Source organism: Periophthalmus magnuspinnatus, chromosome 17, assembly GCF_009829125.3.
Source record: "Periophthalmus magnuspinnatus isolate fPerMag1 chromosome 17, fPerMag1.2.pri, whole genome shotgun sequence".
Taxonomy (NCBI): domain Eukaryota; kingdom Metazoa; phylum Chordata; class Actinopteri; order Gobiiformes; family Gobiidae; genus Periophthalmus; species Periophthalmus magnuspinnatus.
In genome coordinates, this window is record NC_047142.1 from 26,847,801 (window position 1) to 26,871,536 (window position 23,736).

Below are 23,736 nucleotides of genomic sequence, written 5' to 3' on the forward strand. Positions count from 1 at the left end.
GAATATGACATTACAGCCTTTAATACTATACACAGGATATACAGGTGTTTTCTTGTTCTTTTCCTGTATAACATGTCATCTGTATGTTTGTTTTTTGTTGGCTTTTATGTGAAGCACTCTGGACAGAAGGGCCCATATTCCTCTATTCTCTGATCTATTCTAATTTAGTTTCCTTCCCTCAAACAGACCTGGAGTTGTGTTTTGTTTCATTCACACATGTTTAACACATAAGTCCTGCATATTTAGGCTGCGTTCTTCTCTCAAACTGAAAACACTGGTGATGTCATCAAGTGGTAATACAGGAAGTGCTCCATTGTGTTTTTAAACACACGCTTTCACTACAATCATTTGGATATAATTTTAGACCTGGGATTGCCAATCTCTACTGAACTAAAGGTAAAAGGAGCTGTTAACTTGAAGACCACCTCTTTATGACATCACAAGGTGGAACAGAGCATTTTGAGCTTTGAAGATGTTACAGACTAATAATAAAGTGTGACTCAAACATTTGTGAATGAAACAAAACACAACTCCAGGTCTGTTTTTGAGGAGGGAACAGTATTAGAACATGACTTAAAACTCTGTTACTGTGTGTACTTCCTATACTCTGTGTACTTCATATACTGTGTGAATGAGCAGAGCTCATTTGCAGCTCAGACGACATTTGAAAAGTTGAGCAGACTTCAACATTTGGTTTAACAGTTGGTCTATAATAATGAATCACGCCCAAAAATTCTATCATTTTGGTATCTGCCTTACAACTCACCAAACAGCTCACACCGTGTACATGTAAAGGCATTTAAACAGAACCCAGCCCCTGCACTACTGTCCATGTGCTGCACCAAGAAGGGCATCTGGCTTAAAATGTGGGTCAAATTATTATGTAATCTCCTCCTTGTGCGAAAAACGAGCTGATCATGTGCAGTTACCAAAACAAAAAACATCTTGTGTCGTCACGATACTGACTTGATTCTGATACTAAGGAATAGATATTGCATATGATAATCGCATATGATAATTAAAAACACTCTCCACATTAAATGTTGTACTTTGTGTTCTATTCTCATGTGTGTTATATGTGTGTAATCCTCAGTGTGCAGTAGGTTCATAGAGGTCCATGGGTTTATACTAGTCTATGTGCCTTAAACTTGTGAAACATACAGCTCAAGATCATTCTAAACATATTCAGGAAAGGGTCATTTCTGTATGGTTGATGTGATTTTTTTTAGTATCAATACTTATTCAAATGAGTATCTTGTTTCGATACTGGTTTTAGTATCGATTAATGATTTTCAATACTTTGGACAACTCTATCTGCACCTCCTCAGACAGCACCCCAGGACTCTCCTCCAGATCTGAGCACGGTTAATCACAATCAGGAGGTGGGCATATTATAAAGAAATCGATAATATTTTGAGAATAGTTGTTATTATTATTATTATTATTATTATTATTATTATTATTATTATTATTATTATTATTATTATTATTATTATTATTATTATTATTATTATTATTATTATTATTATTATTATTTTATTTATGTATTTATTTTTAAACAGACTAAAAAGGAACATGGAAAATAGAATGTGTTGTAAATTTCAAAATAAGGTAATGCAGTGTTTTGTTTCATTCACACGTGTTTTTAGTAACACTTTATTATTAGTCTGTCTACATCTCGAAAGGTCAAAATGCTCTGTTCCACCTTCTGATGTCATGAAGTGGTAGTTTTCACGTTAACAGCTCCTTTTACCTTTAGTTCAGTACAGATTGGCAATTCCAGGGCAGAAATTATCCAAATGATTCTAGTGAAGGTGTATGGAGTTTAAAAAGTGGAGGACTTCCTGTGTTACCACATGATGACATCACAAGGTGGAACAGTGTTTTCAGTTTGAGAGAAGAACTCAGCCTAAATATGCAGGGTTTGTGTGTTAAACATGTGTGAATGAAACAAAACACAACTCTAGCTCTGTTTGTCGTTTCTTATCAGGTCCAATTCAAAATGTTATTAACTGTGTTTAAATGTGTGCACTCTATGGGTCCTCTTTATTTGAGGGAGTTACTGCAGCCCTATACTCCTGAGGTTAGAGGTCAGCTGACTAGCTTCTGCTGCTGCTGCGCCCCGGTTCAAGTTTAAAGTGATATATACGGGGCAACAAGTGGCTCAGTGTTTGTCCACTCATCCGAAGGTTGGTGGTTCAAATCCTGCTGTCGACATTAACATCATTGATAGAGAGGCCAGATCCACTGACCCACAGTTTGGCTGTGTGATTCCAAATCCCACAATTGAATACTGTTGTTGTGCCCTTGGGTAAGACACTTCTTGTCTGTGTACCATGCATACTGCATACTATAAATACACTTGAACTGAATTTTGTGGAACACTATAAGCGAAACAACATATCCATGGTGAGCAGAAGGTTTTGGAGATTTAAAGATGATAAACTCAACATGTGGGTGAACCACAGACTGTGTAAAGAAGTGGACTGAGTGAGTGTGACATCACCCACGAGTATCTGGAGAGAGGCTATTGAAGTTGACGCCCCTTCCCGCCCACACCACTCAGGGAACAGGCGTTTAGCAATGCTGTCAATTAAACCTGTTGCTAACACTACCGGGAGTGCCCTCTTGGAAAGAAGTGCCTGATTTGTCTGTTATTAATGTTAATATCTTGATTTACAGACACAATAGTGAAATAAAAAACCCAGGATCATGTAGAGCATCAACATCTAAGTCCAAAATGACAAGTCTGACAGCAGCAGGTACCGAGAGAAGGGACACAGTTTTTCAGTAGAAAGTGAATTGGAGCCAGAGTCAATGGAGCCAGAAACGCGCCCATGCCCACTTCGTATATTGAACTCTGTGGCGAGCACGTTAACTACGCCATTTTACATATGCAGTCTATGGCGTATACTAATAAACAAACTCAGCTGACGCCTCCTCTATACAACTCCACCCTCCACTGGTACAGTCATAACTACACCTTAGCTTCTCCCAGGACGGCTCTTATTCCCAGCGCCTTCACAAAACCAAAGATAGCACAACTTTGATTAAAACTGTGCCGTGATGGTCGCTGGAGTTAATTAAAAGGTCACTTATGCTTCTTTTTAACCAATCCCGTTATTCCCAGAGCTTCAGTAAGGAACCAGCTTTGGGACTGGGAGCAGTTACAGCGACCATCTGCCACAGCTACCACCAACACAACACAGATAGAGACTTCAAATGCACATAGCACCAGATTAAAGCTAGCTTTGTCTGCTCGCTTCTGTACAGGGGGATTTAATTATGCATGTCTTCATCAAATTGCAGTAGTTATTTTTATGCTTTGAGTATTTTGAGTCCCCATAGGTGGCCCATATTATCAGCTTTACTACTGTCTTTGTGGTTTTCTAGAATTGAATGTCATAATTTGAGGGCTGGGGTCTAGAATATTCGTCAATGAGTTTCACACATTCAAAAAAAATGTCTTAAACCTGCACGCTGGTGAGTTTGAATCAAAACAAAACAATTAGCATTTTGGATAAACATAATTGGTAAAGCACTCAGATCCACTGACCCACAGGTTGGCGGTGCGATTCCAGCTCCCACAGATGAATGCTGCTGTTGTGTCCTTGGGCAAGGCACTTAACCCACCTCGCTCCCAGCATCTGTGTATGACTGGTGTATGAATGTATGTGTGAATGGGTGAGTGTTTGAAAGTTTGAGTGGTTTAAAGGTCCTATATTACACAAACTTGACCTGGAGTTGTGTTTTGTTTCATTCACACATGTTTGAGTAACACTTTATTATTAGTCTGTCTACATCTCCAAAGCTCAAAACGCTCTGGTCCACCTTGTTATGTCATGAAGTGGTAGTTTTAAAGTTAACAGCTCCTTTTACCTTACAGTTCAGTAGAGGTTGGAAATGTCAGGGCTGAACTCATCCAAATGATTCTAGTGAAGGTTTATGGAGTTTAAAAACACAGTGGAGCACTTTTTGTATTACCACATTGTGACATCACAAGGTGGAACAGAGTGTTTTCAGTTTGAGAAAAAATATGCAGGGTTTGTGTTAAACATGTGTGAATGAAATAAAAAACACAACTCCAGGTCTGTTTGTGATAAAGAGACAATATTAGAACAGAGATCAGAGAATGGAGTAACACAGACCCTTTAAAGTTTCTTCACTACTCAAATAAGTCATAGATGTTGAAGGGTATATCAACTAATAAAGCTTCTTCTGCATCACACATACATATCAAAACACTGAATGCATATATTAGTTTGAATAAAGCTTCTTAGGTCCATTATTAACAATGTGTAACTTTATGTTTCCAAAGAATAGACAACAAAAATGAGAAAAAAAAAATCCTATCTGAAGGGAAGGTGCAGGAAAAGTAAAACGCATATTTAATTTAATGTACAGCTTTAGCCACTCAAAGTACAATATTTTAAGAGAATACTACAGCAAACAATGTACTCTGAGAACAAATGTCTCTAAACACTTACTCAAGTCACTCATTACTGTCCAACTCTGTGTCTAAGTGTCTTGCCCAAGGACACAACGACAGCATTCATCTGTGGGAGCTGGAGCCGCACCGTCAACCTGTGGATCAGTGGATTTGACCACTCAACCAATGATAGTTTTTATATGTCAAGAGCAGGATTTGAACCGCCAACCTTCATATTACTGGATAAACACTCCACCATTTGTGCTGATATAGAAATGGAACTTCATGGGAGTTTTAATTTTGTGTAACTAAACCCAGTTTTATAGATAATTATATTTAAAAAAATATATATAATACAATTTAAAAACATTTGCATTTGACAGCTAAAAGAAATCAGAAGTCTAAGTAGAAAACAAAACTAAATAAAATATAAATAAATACATAAAAATTATAAATAAATAAAATAAAAATAATAAATACGTAAATAAATAAAAAACAAACTAAAATCGACCTCCAATTATCTCGCTTATTGTCCGAGGCTTTCTTAAAAAAACAAAAAAAACAAAAACACATCACCAAAAACAACAACTTTGCGGGGCCCATATCGCACGTCGCAGATTAGATATGGATTTATGTAATCTATCCAAATCATCAATGTGAGAAAATAATTGCCGTCTTATCCTCCAGGCGTGTGGCCAAGTGCAGGCAGATACTCATGAAGTGAATATGCCAAGCAGAAAGAGAGTGGTGCCATTAAAAGTGGAGGAGAAGCCAGGCGTGCTCATAGCAGGACGTGCATGCTGTTTGGAGCGCGAGACAGGTGGTGGTAAACGGTTTGCAAATCGAATCCGGTCTGGCATGAGCGCGTGCCCTGCAGGTAAACATCAGGTTTACTTTATCTGCTGTTCTGCTTCACACTGAATAGGATTTTGCTTGTGTAGTAATAGTATAGTATGTTCTAAAAGGCCTATATATGTAGTACCAAAGAGATGCATATGTAAGAGTGTGTGTTTTTATGGTGGGAGTGTGACATTTTGGTAACTGAAAGGTTTCCAAGTTAAGAAGGAACAGCGCCACCTATTGACAATCAAACAACAAAGAAAAAAACAGTATCTTTCAACCAAGTTCATAAAAAGTGAAGAGGCTTGAATCAGAGTGTATTTATTTTATATTCTAAAATGCAAAGGACAGGATTTGAGAATAAATCCAAAGTTGAGTTGCACAAAAAATGTTTCACTGCAAGCAACTATGTACAAGAATGAAATCCATAAGTCTGTACAGAACGCAGCAGGTACGGCGCCTATGTTTGAGTCCACGTCTTGAGCCTGATCCAAAAAGAATCAGGCCTAATTAGATGCAAAAGTAATTGTCATTTACATTTAGTTCATTAGAGTAAAGTCTCACTAATAGTGCATTTTGGACGGCTGTTTTTGATGGAACATTGAGATTCCATCACTGAATTGTTTTAGGACAATTGTCCCTAAATGTGTTTCCTCAAAGATGCTAAGCACCGATAACTCCACATTCACAATCTGATTGTTCTGTCATTACATCACATGTGTTCTATATTAACACGTTCTTTTTAAATAAACATTTGGCAGGTTTAGTGTAAAGCGTCTGCATGTAGATCTCTAGAAACAGATTCACAGAAGTGGAGCTGAAACATGACGATTGGTCATCACACCATATTTTTCACTTTTTACAGTGGTGTAGAAAATGTTTTCTGGAAATGAAAGCAAAAACACAAAGACAGTAGAATTAATGGACTAATGAACTGTGTTTGATGGAACTACAGTCACAAAAGTGATGACCTCTGACCTGTGCAGCTCACAGTGACCTCTGCTGTTGAAAGGGAAGAATGGAGCCTAGTGGAGGCCATGTTTTTTCTTTAGTTTTACTTTTCTTTCATTTGAGGGTTTTTTTTTTTTTTTTTTTACAAAATCTTAAGACACTTTTAATTTGTAAAACAACAAAAAGTAAATAATAATGTTCTCACACTTGCATAATGCTTTGACCATTGGAGTTTTTCAGTGTATATGATCCACATGTGACAGTTCAGGTGAGTACAATCGAATTCTTTTGTCCAGGTGTGCTCCACGTTGGTCAAGATGACCCATTATTGTGTTTTAACCCATTAACACATAAACCCAACACACAGGAGGGATTATCACAGCCCAATGAGCCCACTAATTTACTGTCTTTGTCGAACAAATATTTGCATATTCTGCCCAGGTGAAAATCAGGATAAGTGCACGATCCACCCAGACATGAATGTGACGCCATAAACAAGATTTATACATGTCCGTGTTACCTTCTGTAATATCCAGCTCTTTTCAGCTCCTTTCATATTTGGGAGTCCATCACTGGAGCATCACAATTGAATGTAAGATACAATGGTTTGAAAGCTATAATTCAGTCATGTGCTATCCAAGAGAAGCCAAAACATTTACATAGGAATGAAACATGAACCAACTCTTTTGTTGGAATACTGCATTTTTCATTACTTACACATTTTTTTTCCAAATCTTCAGTAGGGAAGAACCAAAGTGCTCTGATCAAACAGGTAAAAAAATACTATTTATACACAACCCCGTTTAGGTGTCTGGAGGCTGCTGATGTTTTTCTCAGTGTCGCTCTTCCTCCCAGTCGGACTCTTCCTCCCTGACGTCTGGGCCCGTCGATGGCATTAGTTGTCATTTGTTAAAAGGGAGGCAGGCTGGCAGTATGACTGTGGAGCAGGCAGGGCCCGCTAACGGCTCTGCCACCTCTCCCTCCAACTCAGTCCATGAGCCTTTCTCTGGGCTGTAGCAGATGGTAGAAGACTTATAGGCCCCCTAAGAACAAACAACACTGCAATAATCAGTTTATTTACTTCTTTTGGGGCTGTTGAAACTTTTTAGCAGCAAATCGTATATATTTAAATTAATCTGAGATGAAGAACAAAATGTCACTTTTATTAGCTTTGGATCGTAGACTGTATAAAGAAATGGACTATGTCAATGTGACGTCACTCACAGTGTTCATCTCCAATAGGAGCCAACTTTTTCAGCCAAGTTTCATATTAGGAATTCTGACCGCGAGTATCATACAACCAAAGAGCCAATCCACTGCGATGCCCACACAAGCCCCTTCTCATCCACACGGTTGTTTTAGCAAGGAGTGGTCCCTTAGCAATGTTACCAATTAAACCTGTTGCTCAGACAGACAAATCAGGCGCGCGAAAAGAAGCCTGAGTTGTCTGTTATTAATGTTCATATCTTGATAGTAATACAATAGTGAAATTAAAAAACAGGATCATGTAGAGCAGGTTAATATGAGCATTTTAAGACCAAAATGACAAGTCTGACAACAGCAGTTACAGAGAGAGGGGCCACAGTTTTTCACTGTTGATGGAGTCAGAAGTGCGCCCATGATCACTTCCAATTTGGAACGTGGCAGCTAGCAGGTTAGCTAAGTCCATTTATATATACAGTCTATGCTTTGGACACTGAGGACACTAGAGATGCTGGGTGAATAGAAACAATGTACAGATATGTATGTGCAGATAATACCATGCTCCAGCTGTAGCCTCCAACCAGGAAGATGCTGTCATCCAGAACGGCACAGCCCGGCCCACTGCGGCCCTCCAGGATGGGCGTCTGCAAGATGTTCCACTGGTCGGCTTTGGGGTCATAGCACTCCACCAGCATCACGTCTAAGTGAGAAAACCCTGTGTGCAAACGAAGAATGCTCATCAAAAGTTTGGCAAATTAAAACCGTCTTACCAGAGCCGGCAGAGCATTAAGCCCGACGAAAGCTCCAGAAGATATGTCAACTAACAGAACTGATAGAGCTAAAACAAAGGGAATATACTTGACAAAAACTATAGCTTTAAACTAAGAAATTCCAAATTGAAAATCAGATCCTAACCTAGTATCAAAACTAGATACTCATTTGAGCAAGTATCGATACAACAGGATAGAAATGAACCTGAATATCTTTAGAATAATGTCTCTCTGTATCTTTCACAAGTATAAGACACATACACTAATATACACCCATGGACCACTATGAACCTACTGGACACTGAGGGATTACACACATATAACACACATGAGAATAGAAAACAAAGTACAAACATTTAACGTGGAAAATTGCAGTGTATAGTCTAAAGCAGAAGTAAGAATGTTTTTTATTATCACTATGGTATTGGAATCAGAATAGAGTCTATTCCTCAGTAATGAAATCAGGTTTGAAATTTTAGTATCAGTACTTTAAAATGTTGAACAAAAAGCCTACGCTACCAAAGTTGTGCATGTCCCAACTGGAACAGCAGCAGAATATTCACTAACAAGAGACCATATAACAGTAATTTAATTCATCCCTGACCTTATTCTCTTAATGAACGATGCCAAATGAATAAAGTGTGCTCAAAATGGATTCATGATGGAGTACTTGCCTTTGAGATGATTTCCGCCAATAGCGTAGAGACGGTCGTTCATCCCGGCCAGAGCGTGAATAGCTCTCTTTGTGTTCATGTCCTGTTTACGGGCCCACACGTCCATTACAGGGTCATAACAGTAGAGCCAGGACACATACTCGCCATTGTGCACTCCCCCTGAAAAAAGGTAAACTCTTATCCATCTTATCTAAGCTGCTTTCAATATTTCATAATACTGGCTCTGTCGGAGTCTGTAATAATCCTCTCATCTACACAAGGTAACGCTGTGGGGACGCCATAGACTGTATAAAGAAGTGGACTGAGAGAGTGTTACGTCACCCACAGCGTTCGGCTCCACTCAAATGAAGCTTGAGGCTAGAGCAGTTACAGAGGTGAATGTGGAGCCAAGTTAACAATTTTAAAGTCCGACCGCGAGTATCATAGCAACCAAAGAGCCAATCTGGAGCGAGGCTGTTGAAGGTAATGCCCCCTTCCTACCCACACCGCTGGTTTAGCAGGGAGCAAGAGCTTAGTAATGCTGCCAATCAAACCTGTTGCTAAAAGAGAGACCTCAGGGAAAGAAGGATTTGTCTGTTATTAATTTTCATATCATGATTTACAGACACAATAGTGAAATAAATACCAGGATTGTGTAGAGCGGGTTAATACATTTTAAGGCCAAAATGACAAGTCTGACAGCAGCATGTGCCTTGTTTCCCTGAGCAGCTTGAAGACATGTGTGGTACATGTCCATTTATAAAGACAGTTTATGGAAAGACATACAGGTTAAAAGGGTTTGAAGACTAACTACCATGAGCATCACCTGATATGTAAATCTTCCCATTGTGCACGGCTCCGGCATGGGCGGCCAGAGGCTGTGGGAGAGAGGACACATAGTTCCACTCGTTGGTCTCCAGGTTGTAGGACTCGACACTGGAGAGGTACCCTGTCTCATTCCTCCCACCAATCACATACAAGTGCTTATCCAGGCGACAGGCGAAGAAACTGGCTCTCCTGTGAAGGATGTGAGAACAAGATTATCCCATAAACCCACCGTGACTATATTCATTTAAATGCACCATTTCTGGAAGCACACATAAATTTGACTCACCTCTCCTGCATCGGGGGCAGTTGGATCCAGCTGTTAAATCTCGGATCATAGCGGCTCACAAAATTAGTGCTGTGTTTTCCTGCAGAAGACATTTTTTATAAAGGGTCAAAGCGAGCGATATAAATAACTGTTGATAATAATGTCTTGGTGAAACTGGATTAATGTTTTATTTGTTCAGTCAAATAAATATAAAACTACATTAGAAACTACACAAGAATGGCATAACTGAAGGCCATTTCAAGTGTTGTTTTTGTGGCTTGTAAACTCTTCTTCACAAACGGCACTTTTAACAGTTCCACACTAAAATATTTCACTGTTTTCTGCCAGTTTTGATCTGATGGTGTTTGTCTATTCTCCCGCCTCTGAGGGAGACAGCATCAACACGGAGTTGTTTGAACTGAATCATTCAGAGCTCTATAAAATAGAGTCAACATGTGTGCTACATGTGGAGTACATGTACATGTGTGGTGCATGTGTGGTACATGTTGAGTACATGTACATGTGTGGTACATGTGGAGTACATGTGTGGTGTATGTGTAAAACATGTGGTACATATGTGGTACATGTGTAGTACATGTACATGTGTGGTACATGTGGAGTACATGTGTGGTGTATGTGTAAAACATGTGGTACATATGTGGTACATGTGTAGTACATGTACATGTGTGGTAAATATGTGTTAATAGTGTTGTACATGTGTCGTATGTGTGTGGTACATGTGTAGTACATGTGTTGTGCAGGTGTGGTACATGCGTAAAACATGTGGTACATGTGTGATACATGTGTGGTGAATGTGTGGTATATGTGTAATACATGTGTGGTGCATTTGTAGTACTTGTGTGGTACATATACATGTGTGGTAAATATGTGGTAACAGTGTTGTACATGTGTCTTATGTGTGTGGTACATGTGTAGTACATGTGTGGTACACGTGTGGTACATGTACATGTGTGGTGCATGTGTGGTACATGTACGGTACATGTGTAGTACATGTGTGGCACATTTGTATTACATGTGTAGTACATGTGTGGTACATCTGTAGTACATGTAGTACCTGTGTAGTACATGCGTGGTACATGTGTGGTACATTTGTGGTACATGTGTAGAACCTGAATAGTACATGTGTTCTACATGTGTAGTACATTTGTAGTTCCATGTGTGGTACATGTGTTCTACATGTGTAGTACATGTGTGGTACCTGTATAGTACATGTGTGGTACATGTACACGTGTAGTACATGTTGGTACAATGTACATGTGTAGTACATATGGGGTCCATGTGTAGTACATGTGTTTTACATGTGTAGTTCCATGTGTGGTACATGTGTTCTACATGTGTTGTACATGTGTTCTACATGTGTTGTACATGTGTGGTACATGTACATGTGTAGTACATATGGGGTACATATGTGGTACATGTGTAGTATATGTGTGGTACATGTGTGGTACATGTGTAGTATATGTGTGGTACATGTGTAGTATGTGTGTGGTAAATGTGTGGTACATGTGTAGTATATGTGTGGTACATGTGTAGTATATGTGTGGTACATGTGTAGTATATGTGGTACATGTGTGGTACATGTGTAGTATATGTGTGGTACATGTGTGGTACATGTGTAGTATATGTGTGGTACATGTGTAGTATATGTGTGGTACATGTGTAGTATATGTGTGGTACATGTGTAGTATATGGGTGGTACATGTGTGGTACATGTGTAGTATATGTGTGGTACATGTGTAGTATATGTGTGGTACATGTGTAGTATGTGTGTGGTAAATGTGTGGTACATGTGTAGTATATGTGTGGTACATGTGTAGTATATGTGTGGTACATGTGTAGTATATGTGTGGTACATGTGTAGTATATGTGGTACATGTGTAGTATATGTGTGGTACATGTGTAGTATATGTGTGGTACATGTGTGGTACATGTGTAGTATATGTGTGGTACATGTGTGGTACATGTGTAGTATATGTGTGGTACATGTGTAGTATATGTGTGGTACATGTGTGGTACATGTGTAGTATATGTGTGGTATATGTGTGGTACATGTGTGGTACATGTGTAGTATATGTGTGGTACATGTGTAGTATATGTGTGGTATATGTGTGGTACATGTGTAGTATATGTGTGGTACATGTGTAGTATATGGGTGGTACATGTGTGGTACATGTGTAGTATATGTGTGGTACATGTGTAGTATATGTGTGGTACATGTGTGGTACATGTGTAGTATATGTGTGGTATATGTGTGGTACATGTGTGGTACATGTGTGGTACATGTGTGGTACATGTGTGGTACATGTGTAGTATATGTGTGGTACATGTGTAGTATATGTGTGGTACATGTGTAGTATATGTGTGGTACATGTGTGGTACATGTGTGGTACATGTGTAGTATATGTGTGGTACATGTGTAGTATATGTGTGGTACATGTGTGGTACATGTGTAGTATATGTGTGGTATATGTGTGGTACATGTGTGGTACATGTGTAGTATATGTGTGGTACATGTGTAGTATATGTGTGGTATATGTGTGGTACATGTGTAGTATATGTGTGGTACATGTGTAGTATATGGGTGGTACATGTGTGGTACATGTGTAGTATATGTGTGGTACATGTGTAGTATATGTGTGGTACATGTGTGGTACATGTGTAGTATATGTGTGGTATATGTGTGGTACATGTGTGGTACATGTGTGGTACATGTGTGGTACATGTGTGGTACATGTGTAGTATATGTGGTACATGTGTAGTATATGTGTGGTACATGTGTGGTACATGTGTAGTATATGTGTGGTATATGTGTGGTACATGTGTGGTACATGTGTAGTATATGTGTGGTACATGTGTAGTATATGTGTGGTACATGTGTAGTATATGTGTGGTATATGTGTGGTACATGTGTAGTATATGTGTGGTACATGTGTAGTATATGTGTGGTACATGTGTGGTACATGTGTAGTATATGTGTGGTATATGTGTGGTACATGTGTGGCCTTGTATGTTCTGTACCGTTGGGGTTCCACTGGTCTTCTCCTCCGAGCAGCAGCAGGAAGTTCTCCACCTCCACCACACAGTGATGAGCACTGTTGTAAGGCATTACTGTGGAGAAACACAAAATATATGACCATGAGTTTATAAAAAACATTTACTAACAATACAAAAGCACATTCAACCTAAACAGTTAAACCATACTGTTCAAATATCCCTCCTGATTTTTAATAACCAAAACGCATTTGGTTGAGACCACTCACTGGACACATCACTGGCCTTGTTCACATGCACTGAGATCTGATGTTATCTGATTTCTGGACCTTTAAGATGATTAAAATTACATGTAAACTGCAGAATTGTTAGCAGTGCTGGAAGGTAACAAAGTAAATTTAGTAAAGTACTATACTTAATTACAAATTTCAGGTATCTGTACTTTACTTAAGTACATTTTTAAGTGTATACTTTTTACTTTTACTTCACCACATTCAGAGCAGTTTCTGTACTTTCTACTCCACTGCATTTTTGAACAGGACTGAAAAGTAAAAGTATTTTTATTATTGTTTGAGACCTGCTGAAAAGGCTGAGAATTTAGTTTGAGCAAACAAAAAAATACAAAGAAAAACACCTAGAAAAAAAAACTATTGATTCAGTTGTTTCTGTTGAACAAAATTCAGAACAAATCTCAAAATCAATACCTTATTAGACATCAAAATCTGCAATACTTTTACTTTTTACTCTAACCGGTACTCTAATACTTTTAGTAGATTTTTTTCACATGATACTTTTACTTGAGTATTTTTTCACTCCAGTATTTGTACTTTTATTTAAGTAACACAACTGAATACTTCTTCCACCACTGGATGTGAGTAATCAAAGGGACCATGATCAGAAAGAAATCTACTGTTTTGTTGTTTCCATATTCATTTAAAAATCTTATAACTCAAAAAAATCTGACAATAAATCAGACTGTGAGCACGTGTGTAACCACAGCCACTGTTTCCAAATTAAACTATTGCAAAAATAAACTTCTCCAAATAGACCTTTGCATAGACGTCACTATTTCTGAGCACACAGATGGACAGTAAGTGACGGTCGTGTACTGATAATTTGACTGTATACAGGTTAGTATTTTCAATAATCAAGTATTTGTGAGAATAATACGAGGTGTGCTCATTGAACTAACAGAGAGACCTTCTAATACTAATTAAATACCATTACTATTGTTAAGAGTGGTTACGCAGTACATTTAAAAGCCTTGCTCTTCTAAACAGCCCAGACCCTCAGATGAATGCCCACCTGTGTATATTCTCTCCCTTGAGTTTATTTCATGCTCTCCTCCTCCATCCTTTTTGTGGAAGTGACCCCATTGAGATGTAGAGAAATAGTCTTAGGTGTCAGTCATAATGAACATGATCGTGTTCACTCAATAAATCTCGGGCAGGGTTCTTTTTGAGCACAAATCAGTGAAATGGTAAACCCCACCTGTCTGTCTCCATCAGTCATTTCCACTGTCACCTCCCCACTGCCTGATGGATCACAGTTGCTGCAAAATTAGACAGCCTTGAATCTCATTTCTTTCCAATTGGCCTCTCCCTGCAATCTCACTCTGGTGCGGTGACATGTGCCGCTCCACCCGGGGAGGAGGTCTGCGATAGATACTAGCACAACATACTCAAAACACATCTTTATCTACAGAGAAGGGATTAGGCTGCCCCGACTCCACTGCACCTCAAAGACAAGTGCCATAAGACTACTGTTCCTATTCACATTATCACTCAGTCTGCAGTATATAAGACATGGATGAGTGCCCGTTTCCATGATGTCTACAAATAATCTTGCGCCTGCTGCTTTACGGTGTGGCTGGGCGATAAGACCTCACATTATTATCACAATTAACATTAACACTTTGATTAATTAATGCGTTTTTCAGTCCATCATAGTTCACTGAATACACAGCTAATTAAGCAGGAATAAAACGCATATAATGGTTTTGACAGGTTTGAAGATTGTATTGATAATGGCAGAAGACCCTGTAGTTATTATTGTACTTATAGTTTTTAAAATGAATACAAAGTTTTGAATTAAAAAATCTATTGATTATGTAAATGTTAGGCCTGTCACGTTAACATATTTTGAAGTGCTGAAGTATAAACGATAAACGATAATACTGGAACTAATTTATGCCACTGACACAAAATCCCAATAGCAGATTTAAACCACAAAACTATTCTAAGTCTATAATGTTATTAAAAATCATGAGCTGCAAGAAATAAAGAGCAAAATGAAACACTTTAGTCATTAGTTTGCATCTGTAATGAGACATGGAAGTTATTCATTCAACCTTTTATAGCTTAAACTGATCACATAGCCAAAAAATAACAAAAAAAAACCAAGTAGTGCAAAGAAAATGTACACATGGTAAATACTGACCCCAAAAAATACTGTTCCAGCTTCACGTACTGAACGAGAAGTTGATATAGTGATTATCCAGACAACAAAATCATGAAAATAAATACCATTCATCTGTATAAATGTCTTTGAAGTACTCTGTGTTTCTACCCTGCAGGTACACCCTCAGGCAGCAGCCATACGAGGGCATTAGAAGCTCGTCTTTAGAGATGGAAGCCATCAGGCCCTGGACTACAGTGAGCTGCAGGGCTCACTAGAGGGAGGCACAAACCTCTGCATAGAGACGCAGTTGTGGCGCTTGACTGGTTCTTGGGCTGATGCACCACTGCTGCTGAGCTCTGACGTGCTTCAACACATTACAGCCGCATCCTGCCGAGCCCATTCCTTTGTTCAGGCCGAATACTGTACACCGGCCTGCCATTTTAATACAAGGCTGGTTTAAGTAAGCACAGACGGGGGGAGAGTCCGAGGCTTTGTCTGCTCTTTGCCACGCTACACTGGGTACACTAGATGGCAAACTTTGCACTGGAATCGCCAGGCAGAGGATTCAGAAGAGAGGGATCAGATTCTGCCCAAATTGTGTTGATGAATGCCTTAATCAAAGCCTGTCCCTCTCAGGTTTCGCCTCATTGAAAAGTTATGATTGAATGTTAATAATCTTCTATTCCACATCCATTGTGTGGAGGCTACATCAGATGGGCGCTGATGTGTTCAGGGGATGATTTTGCAGTTTTGTCCTTCCATTTGGACACGGACCATTTGAGTGTTAACTTTTTAGTTTTGACTGATGGAAATCCCTATTGACCTTTTGCTTGTTGCAGTTTATACCCATGAGTGTGAGTGTAATGAGAAAATAACAATAGAGACACCAGCGAGCTTCAGGCTGTTGTGAACGCACGCCTCCTTTAGCAGAATGCCTCCTGATAAATCTGTCCAAACACCAGCTCAAATGCCACTTTACTGCCAACAAATGTTATGAATTGCGAAACTCTTTCCAACGCTGTTACTTTAGTACTTAAGAACACAAATCTCACCAAATTTACTACAAACTTATATAAAAGATTAAGGGTAATGGGGCAGTCTGGCAGAGTAATATATACAAATGAAGAAACAGTGCTGGGCTATGACTCAAACCAAAACAAGGGACAAGAACTCAATAAGTCCAGAGATGAGGATGCAGAGAACAAATATGGTTTTCTATTAGTTCTCGTTTGACCTTTGAGACACTACAGCTGTTTGGTGCTGGGCCTTCAAAGGTCAGGGATGACAAAGAGAAAGGACCTGCTTTCCTCAGAGAAGCTGCTCTAAACAGTATAGATGCTGTTTGTTTGGTCAGTCCCTTTGTCGAGATAGAGCGATATGGGTTTTTTCATCGCCGATGTTGATACCGATCATTTGGAATTCAGAGGAACCAAGCTCTACCAATATTTTAGGGCTGATTTTGATCATTTTTTTCCACAAATTGAAATTAAAATAAATGTATAACATATATACATGTTTTACTGCTCTGCATAATTTAACTATGCAGAGCACTTTCTCTTTTTTCCACTGGGTTTTAAAAAAAATTTTCCTTGCTGAGAAGGAGGGCCTAAGGACAGGGGATGTTCTGGGACAGTTATCCATTTGCTTGTCTTGTCTATTTCACTACTGATTTTCTAACTTTCTCTTGGTTAAATCAATTCTCATGTTCAACTGCTGCTGTGATTTTGGGCTTTACAAAAATAAATTGAATAGAAATGAACTGAATTGAAACTGAACTATAACAAGGAAAAATAACCTCAACAGAAATTATCTTTAGACATTGGGAACCTTGTTTTTACTGCTAACCCATAATGCAACAGTTTGATCTCATTTTGTCGATGCCATCATTGCACTAAAGAGTCAAAATAAAGCTTTAAGTGGGCCTGTCACGACACACTTTGAAATGCCATATATCACTGAAGAAAATATAAACGATAAAATTGAAACCAAGCCACAAAACAAAATGATCCTCTATTTTAAATGCACTATATTGTCAAAAACATGAGCTGAAATAACTAAAGCTAAAAACTTAAGTAATTAGTTTGTATCTATAATGAGTTATTTATTCAACATTTTCAACATCTTATTGCAAAAAAATAACCATAAATATCCCATTACTGCAAAGAAAAATACTGACCACCCAAAAATATAGTTCTATCTTTCATATATTCTATATGTGAAATATCTATATGCAGCAATAGGTGAGCCCAAACCAAATATCGACTCAGGAAGGAGAGTCAGGGCCGAGAGCTCATACACAAAACAGTCCAAATATCAACCTGATACATCTGCAAAACTCAAATATCTCTATACGATACGATAATATCTCTATCCCTTTGTATGCATTCAAACTTAATTTTGTGTGATTTCAAAAACGAAAAGCAGTTTTAACATGTCACAAGTGTAGAATAAATCAGATTAAAATGGTTGTATGTGTAGGTATCGACTAGGTGTGGGACGACATGGGAATTTTGCGTAACAATTATCAAGGCCAAAATAATTTCAATTAACAATTGTACCATGGGAATTATTAAAGTTGCTGGCAGTTTAAAAATGTTATGGATATAAATATTTGTCATTTGAATGTTATGAATAAGCTCCATGTTTAATCAACCGTTACAGTATGACACTTGAAAACAGCTACGATTTAGCTGAGAATATGGATAAGCAGGGCCGTCAACTAAAATTTGAGGGCCCAGGGCAATGAGCCTCACATAGGCCCCCCTGTAATACAAATTAATAGTAAGAGGGTCCAATTCTAAGACCTTATGTACCGTGACGGGATACGCAATTTTTTCTGCACATTGTGGTGATATAATGGTGATTATCTTTGTTGGCGATTATCACGATTATTGTCTATTATTGTCCCTTTTTATCACAGTAAATTATATCATTGTTTATTGTTCCATCCCTAGCATCGACAGACATTGAATAATTAAGGTATTGTTAGAATTTTTGAGAAAAACTACAGAGAAAAGGAGTGACTCTTTCTGTTGTTGTAACTCCGGCACAATAGATCATTACATTGAGGTAAATCTCATCATGGATCTTGTGAGCATATTTCAGCAAAAACAAGGGAACCCGGGCATGACGCTCCACAGTGCTGCGAAGTCACGCTCTGATTAAAAACTTATATTAAAAGTGATAGTGACACATTATTACCTGAAGGATTTAGGGAACTCCTTCCTCCATTTTGCCTGGAAATTAACCTGTTAAAGTCATCCATAGGAAAAGCCATTTCTCATCATAAAGCCAGTAAAACCAGACGCCCCGGGTACTAAACACAAAGGCTTACACTCACTTGTGAGGATCTTCCATGTCTTCTTCTCGTCGTCATAGTACTGGACTAAATTACTAGGGAGACGATCAGGTCCAGGAGGCAACCCACCCACCAGCAACAGCATCCTCTTATTGGAACGGATTCTGCAAAGTCACAAAGTGTGGGTTGGAGGACCAGAGTTAGAAAACAGGACTAAACAAGAGAAAAAACAGCCCACTCTCTCCAGCATAAAAATAAACATTATAGCTGTAAGATGACCAGAGGGGTTTGTTTCACAGAGCTAGTCCTGTCACGATATAATCTTCTATATAATGTCATTTAGGTTAATTACTACACTACTGATTAGCACACTTCATAATGCTGTGAAATATTAGAAGAATACAGAAACAATGAGGGGCACAGTCAGCTCTTTTGAACGTCTCTTTAACCTGAACGGATGGCACCGGATCTCGTTTGTTTTAAAAAGCCGATTCTTTTTCTTTCTAATTTTTGTGCATTTTTATCCCGATTAATGCTGAATCAACACAGAAACAGAGGAGGCGACGTGAGTGAGAGCTTTGTGCACAGAAAAACATAATAAAAACATATCAGTTAGCATCACTGAAAGGGTAAACTCTCTCTCACTCTCAGTTCGAACCATTTTAAACACATCTGAGTCTTGGTTGTTTCTCTCTGTCATTAGTTTGTGGATAAAATGAGTTCTCACATTGGCTTCTGTCATAGAAATAAACAGTAAACGAGCCAGTGCTTTGAATGGCTCGTCGAAATGAATGGATCCAAAAGATTCGGATTTAATAAAAAGAGCCGAAAATCCCTTGTAGGCCTTTCACAATAATCACTATGTCGACTTATCACTCACGCACATCAGTATATGAAAGCTGGAACAATATATGACGGAGCTCAATATTTATCGAGCGTGAGATTTTTGTTGTAATACGCTAAAATTTGAGCTGTAGAGAGTTGAATAAGTCACTTCTATGGCTAATTATTTCTTCATTCAGCTGTTTATTTGTTGCAGGTCATGATGTCTTTTAATGATTCTATTTATTCTAACTTGCTTTATTTGAATTGTGTCAGTGGCGTAAAGTATCTCTATAGCATTACATCATACTTCCAAACGTGGACCCTTCACTATTGCAGTTTGAATACATCTTGTGCCAGCATTTCTTACAATTAGATCATCTTAAGTGTACTTGCGTTTTTGTATGTGCTTCTGAATGCTTACAGCTCCCTAAAGATATCCAATTATTTGTGAAGTGAGGTCACTCCAGTGGGTTGCCACGTTGGAGGCAGAGATCACAATCGAGAACATAAACCTGTCTATACGACGTCTCCATTTCATTGGCCGCTGTGATTCATGTGACAGTCGTGTGCCGAAGTCTCCCCCTGTTGTCCTATACAAAACATCACCTCACACTTTAGTACACATTAGCCACTATTAGCTAGCCTCTGATGGATTCTATTGCAAATCTGTTAATTTATCACAATATATGCTCAAGTATTAAGACTAACTCGGTTTATATTCAAGTCACCTTTTTCCAAATCGTATCTTTTTAATGCTTGGGTAAACAGCTATTGTCTCAGTACATTCGCTCTGGTACAGGCCCACTCCGAAGTGTTTGGGGTTATTCATATGCAAATGAGCCCCCGGACATAGATAATGGTGATTAATTGAGAGGAGAGAAACAGTGGCATGTGAACTAATTATGAGGATTCTTTATTCCTTGCTCATTTAGACCCGTATGCGGAAATAGAAATATTATTGTTAAGGCTCTTACAAATGTACACGTTGGGATCAGATCGATTTCAGTTGTGATCCGTAATGCTATTAGACTGTTGCTCTGGTGCTAACACACACACACATACACACACACACACACACACACACAGCTGTCAGGTAAACAAAACGTGACAACAGCTATGTCAATCAATCAGCTTGTGACTGTAGAGCAAAGTTAGGCCTATTTCAGACCAGGGCCTTATATTTTTCCTTCACAGAATTACTTCCCATGACACATAAACACAGCACTTTTTATTGATGCAGTAAAGAAAATATTTAGTAAAAAGACTCAAATCTGTAGCTATATATTTAATTTCATTTTGTGTCAAATTAGCAGCTTATTCACAAGCGATTACGAGATCTTTGATTTAATTACCATGTCATTTTGGTACCACCATAATCACAGCGTTTCAAATTGTATTCATGAGAGATGCCATGAATCAGTCGCAGCCTTTATCTGGTTAGCCACATCATGTCTCCACTGATTACGAAACAATTACACGAGAGAGAAAAAAGAACAAATGTATTTTGGGGAGTGGGCTTCTATACAACCACAGATATCAGTGTTTGATGAAGTGCCGTTGGCTCTAGCTCTGCATGTCCATAATGATTTGGATGAGTTAAGTGATAGTACAAGACTTGAGTCAGCTGTTTGTTCAGGTTTAACTGGTGGGAGTTAGGCCTGCCACAATAATCACTATATCGACTTACTGTTCATTATATCAAAGTCGGAACTATATTTTTTATGGTCAGTATTTATCTTGTGCACTTTTTCTTTACACAACTGGGAATATTTTGGTAATTTTTTGACTATACGATAAGATTGAATTAATAATGTCTATGACTCATTAAACATGTAAACTAACTACTAAAGTCTTTCATTCTGCTGTATATTTAATGCAACTCGGGATTTTTTTTAACAATATTGTAGATTTAGAATAGTTTTTGTGGTTTAAATCTGCTCTTGGGTTTTTGTGTCAGTGGCATAAATTAGTTTCGATATTATCATTTATCGTCTATATTTACTTAAAAATATGTTATCGTGACAGGCCTAGGTGGGAGGCATTCAACTGACTTTTTCACAGAGTGTATGTAATGTCATATATTAGTGAGTCTCACCTGCTGGCCACGGTCTGCCTGCAGTGCTGTCTGAAGGGCATCAAATGGTAGTTCATGGCATCCAGGAGCAATTTCTGGCACACCGGGTCACTCCTCATGAAATCAACGGACTGCACCCTCTCCACCAGCTCTGGGGCAGGGATGAGGGCGAAGCGCAGCCTCTTCATGAGGTCTGGGGCGTAGTGCATGCGAGTCTCACGGTCATGCTCCAGCCACAGCACTGACATCTGGAACAGTGCCAGCTCTGACTCCACTGGGGGTGGCAGAGCGTCCAGCATGGCACACATCTCCTCAAAGTTTAGCAGAAGCACGTCCTCCACCAGGTACTTGTTGGCCAGCTTCTTTGTCTCGTCCAGTCCGTGGAGGGCGGCAATCTTGCAGATTTGCTTGTAATTCTGCACAGAGATCTGGTCGTTGAGGAACTGCACACAGAGCTTGGTGATTTGTGGGATGTTTAGGATCTTGCTCACTGACAGCACCTCTTCCACTGTGTCCAGGGAAAGAGTCACATTGGCAGTGTAGAGGTACTCCAGCACTAGCCGTAGTCCAATAGAGGAGCAGCCCTGTAGTACCAGGTTATTAATGGGCCTGGCAGTGGGGGTCACAAGCTTGTCATCTGGGGAGGACGAGGGGGTCCCGCTGCTGGCCTGATCTCCTTTACTGCCCTCATTGTTGATTGCATTGTGAGAGGAGAAGAGGGACCTGAAGTACTGGGAGCAGGACGCCAGCACCGCTTTGTGGCAGTGGAACTGCTGTCCCTGGGCGGTGAGAGTCACATCACAGAAAAGCTGTTTCCTCCACAAAAGGTTGAGCCCGTGCAGCAGCGTGTCACTGTGAGCTGGGTCAAAGGTGGATGTTCTATCACCCGATCTGGACATGACTTTATGTGAACGCCACCTAAACAAACAACCAAGCAACTATTCACTTTAGGTGCCTTATTTTATAAGCCCCCTCTGGGTGCTTTCAGTCAACTACTAAAACATTTCTTACAAAAGTTAAACAACAAATCACTCCTTTGTCCGTTTCAAAATAAGAACCAGCCAACAGCAGACGGCGTGAATGTATGTCCAGTACAGCTTCAGTCACTTTAAACTTCTGGTCGTACAGCAACAAACAAAAACGCAGTAGTTTCCATAGTGTGCCGCACTTATTCATTCTTATTCGGAGAGGCTATAACGCACGCTGAGCTCCGAGGGACGCTGTCAAACCAAACGAAGATAGGGAGATGCTGCAGAGCTATCCCCCAACAACGCACTCAAGTTGTCGGCTACGGAGAAGAGACACAGCCGCTACGCCGAGGGGTTGAGATGCTGCATCCCTCCTTCACCTACCCCTGACACTTTGCTGCACTCCCCCAGAACGAAGACATGGCACATCTCGGGCATTCACGGAATCTTACAAAAGCAATGAGTTTGTCTCCTTGCCGTGAGCAGCAGCAGCAGCAGCAGAAAGCTACGGGTACGTTTGCCTTTTCGACAACACCTGAGTTACGCGAACGCGACTGGGTAAAATGCTCGTTGTAATGCAGCTTACTAAAAAGTTGCGCGCAAAAAACATGCCTGTTCTTAACAACGAAGTGGTATTTTGACGTGCGTAATCTGTATGAACTTAACCCGAGCGTGCGTAAACGTTAGTCGCCAGATCCAGTAAAAGCGCCTGTCACCACTAAATGATGAGAACAGCTCACACAGAGGAAACCAAACTTACCTGACTTCAGCTCCCGACAAAGAAGAAAGTAAGATTCCAGCAATGTTACTTAAAATCCGTGTGTTCTTCTTTGAAAAAGTCTACGGCCACCGGTGACTCCAAATAACAACTGATTCCAACTCTTAAAGTCACTATTTCGCGTTATTTCTTCACGTTGATCATTTGTTCTTCTGAATTAACAAGAAGTGTGTGAGTGTGAGAGGGAGCTGTGCTTTCTGCAAGAGAAGAAGAAGAAATATACGTGTGACAAATTATGCTACCAAGAAACAACACATCATTATCCTTGGGCCTGGGGCTCAGTGAGTCGTAACGAGAGTAATAGGAAATCCACGGTTGGGGAGAGAAACGGTCGTGCATGGCCGGTGGAGAGAGACCATGCAGGGGTATGGATGCTGGAGAGACTCGCAAAATTATGGCTCAAGGCTATTGTAAAAACTGTCGAGCGTAAATGACTGCGATT

At 39.4% G+C, this 23,736-nt stretch overlaps 1 protein-coding gene across 1 annotated transcript; it reads right to left on the reverse strand.

Moving 5' to 3' along the window:
* Nucleotides 1-6,512: 6,512 nt before the first annotated feature.
* Nucleotides 6,513-23,356, reverse strand: klhl14 (kelch-like family member 14). Its single transcript, XM_033982656.2, has 9 exons — nt 23,277-23,356; nt 21,570-22,466; nt 18,692-18,813; nt 12,979-13,068; nt 9,961-10,039; nt 9,673-9,863; nt 8,868-9,026; nt 7,981-8,138; nt 6,513-7,263 (listed from the first exon to the last, which is right to left on the reverse strand). Exons 2-9 carry the CDS (start codon nt 22,445-22,447, stop codon nt 7,123-7,125), a joined length of 1,818 nt encoding a protein of 605 aa, XP_033838547.1. The 5' UTR covers nt 22,448-22,466; nt 23,277-23,356; the 3' UTR covers nt 6,513-7,122.
* Between the last annotated feature and the right edge of the window lie 380 nt (nt 23,357-23,736).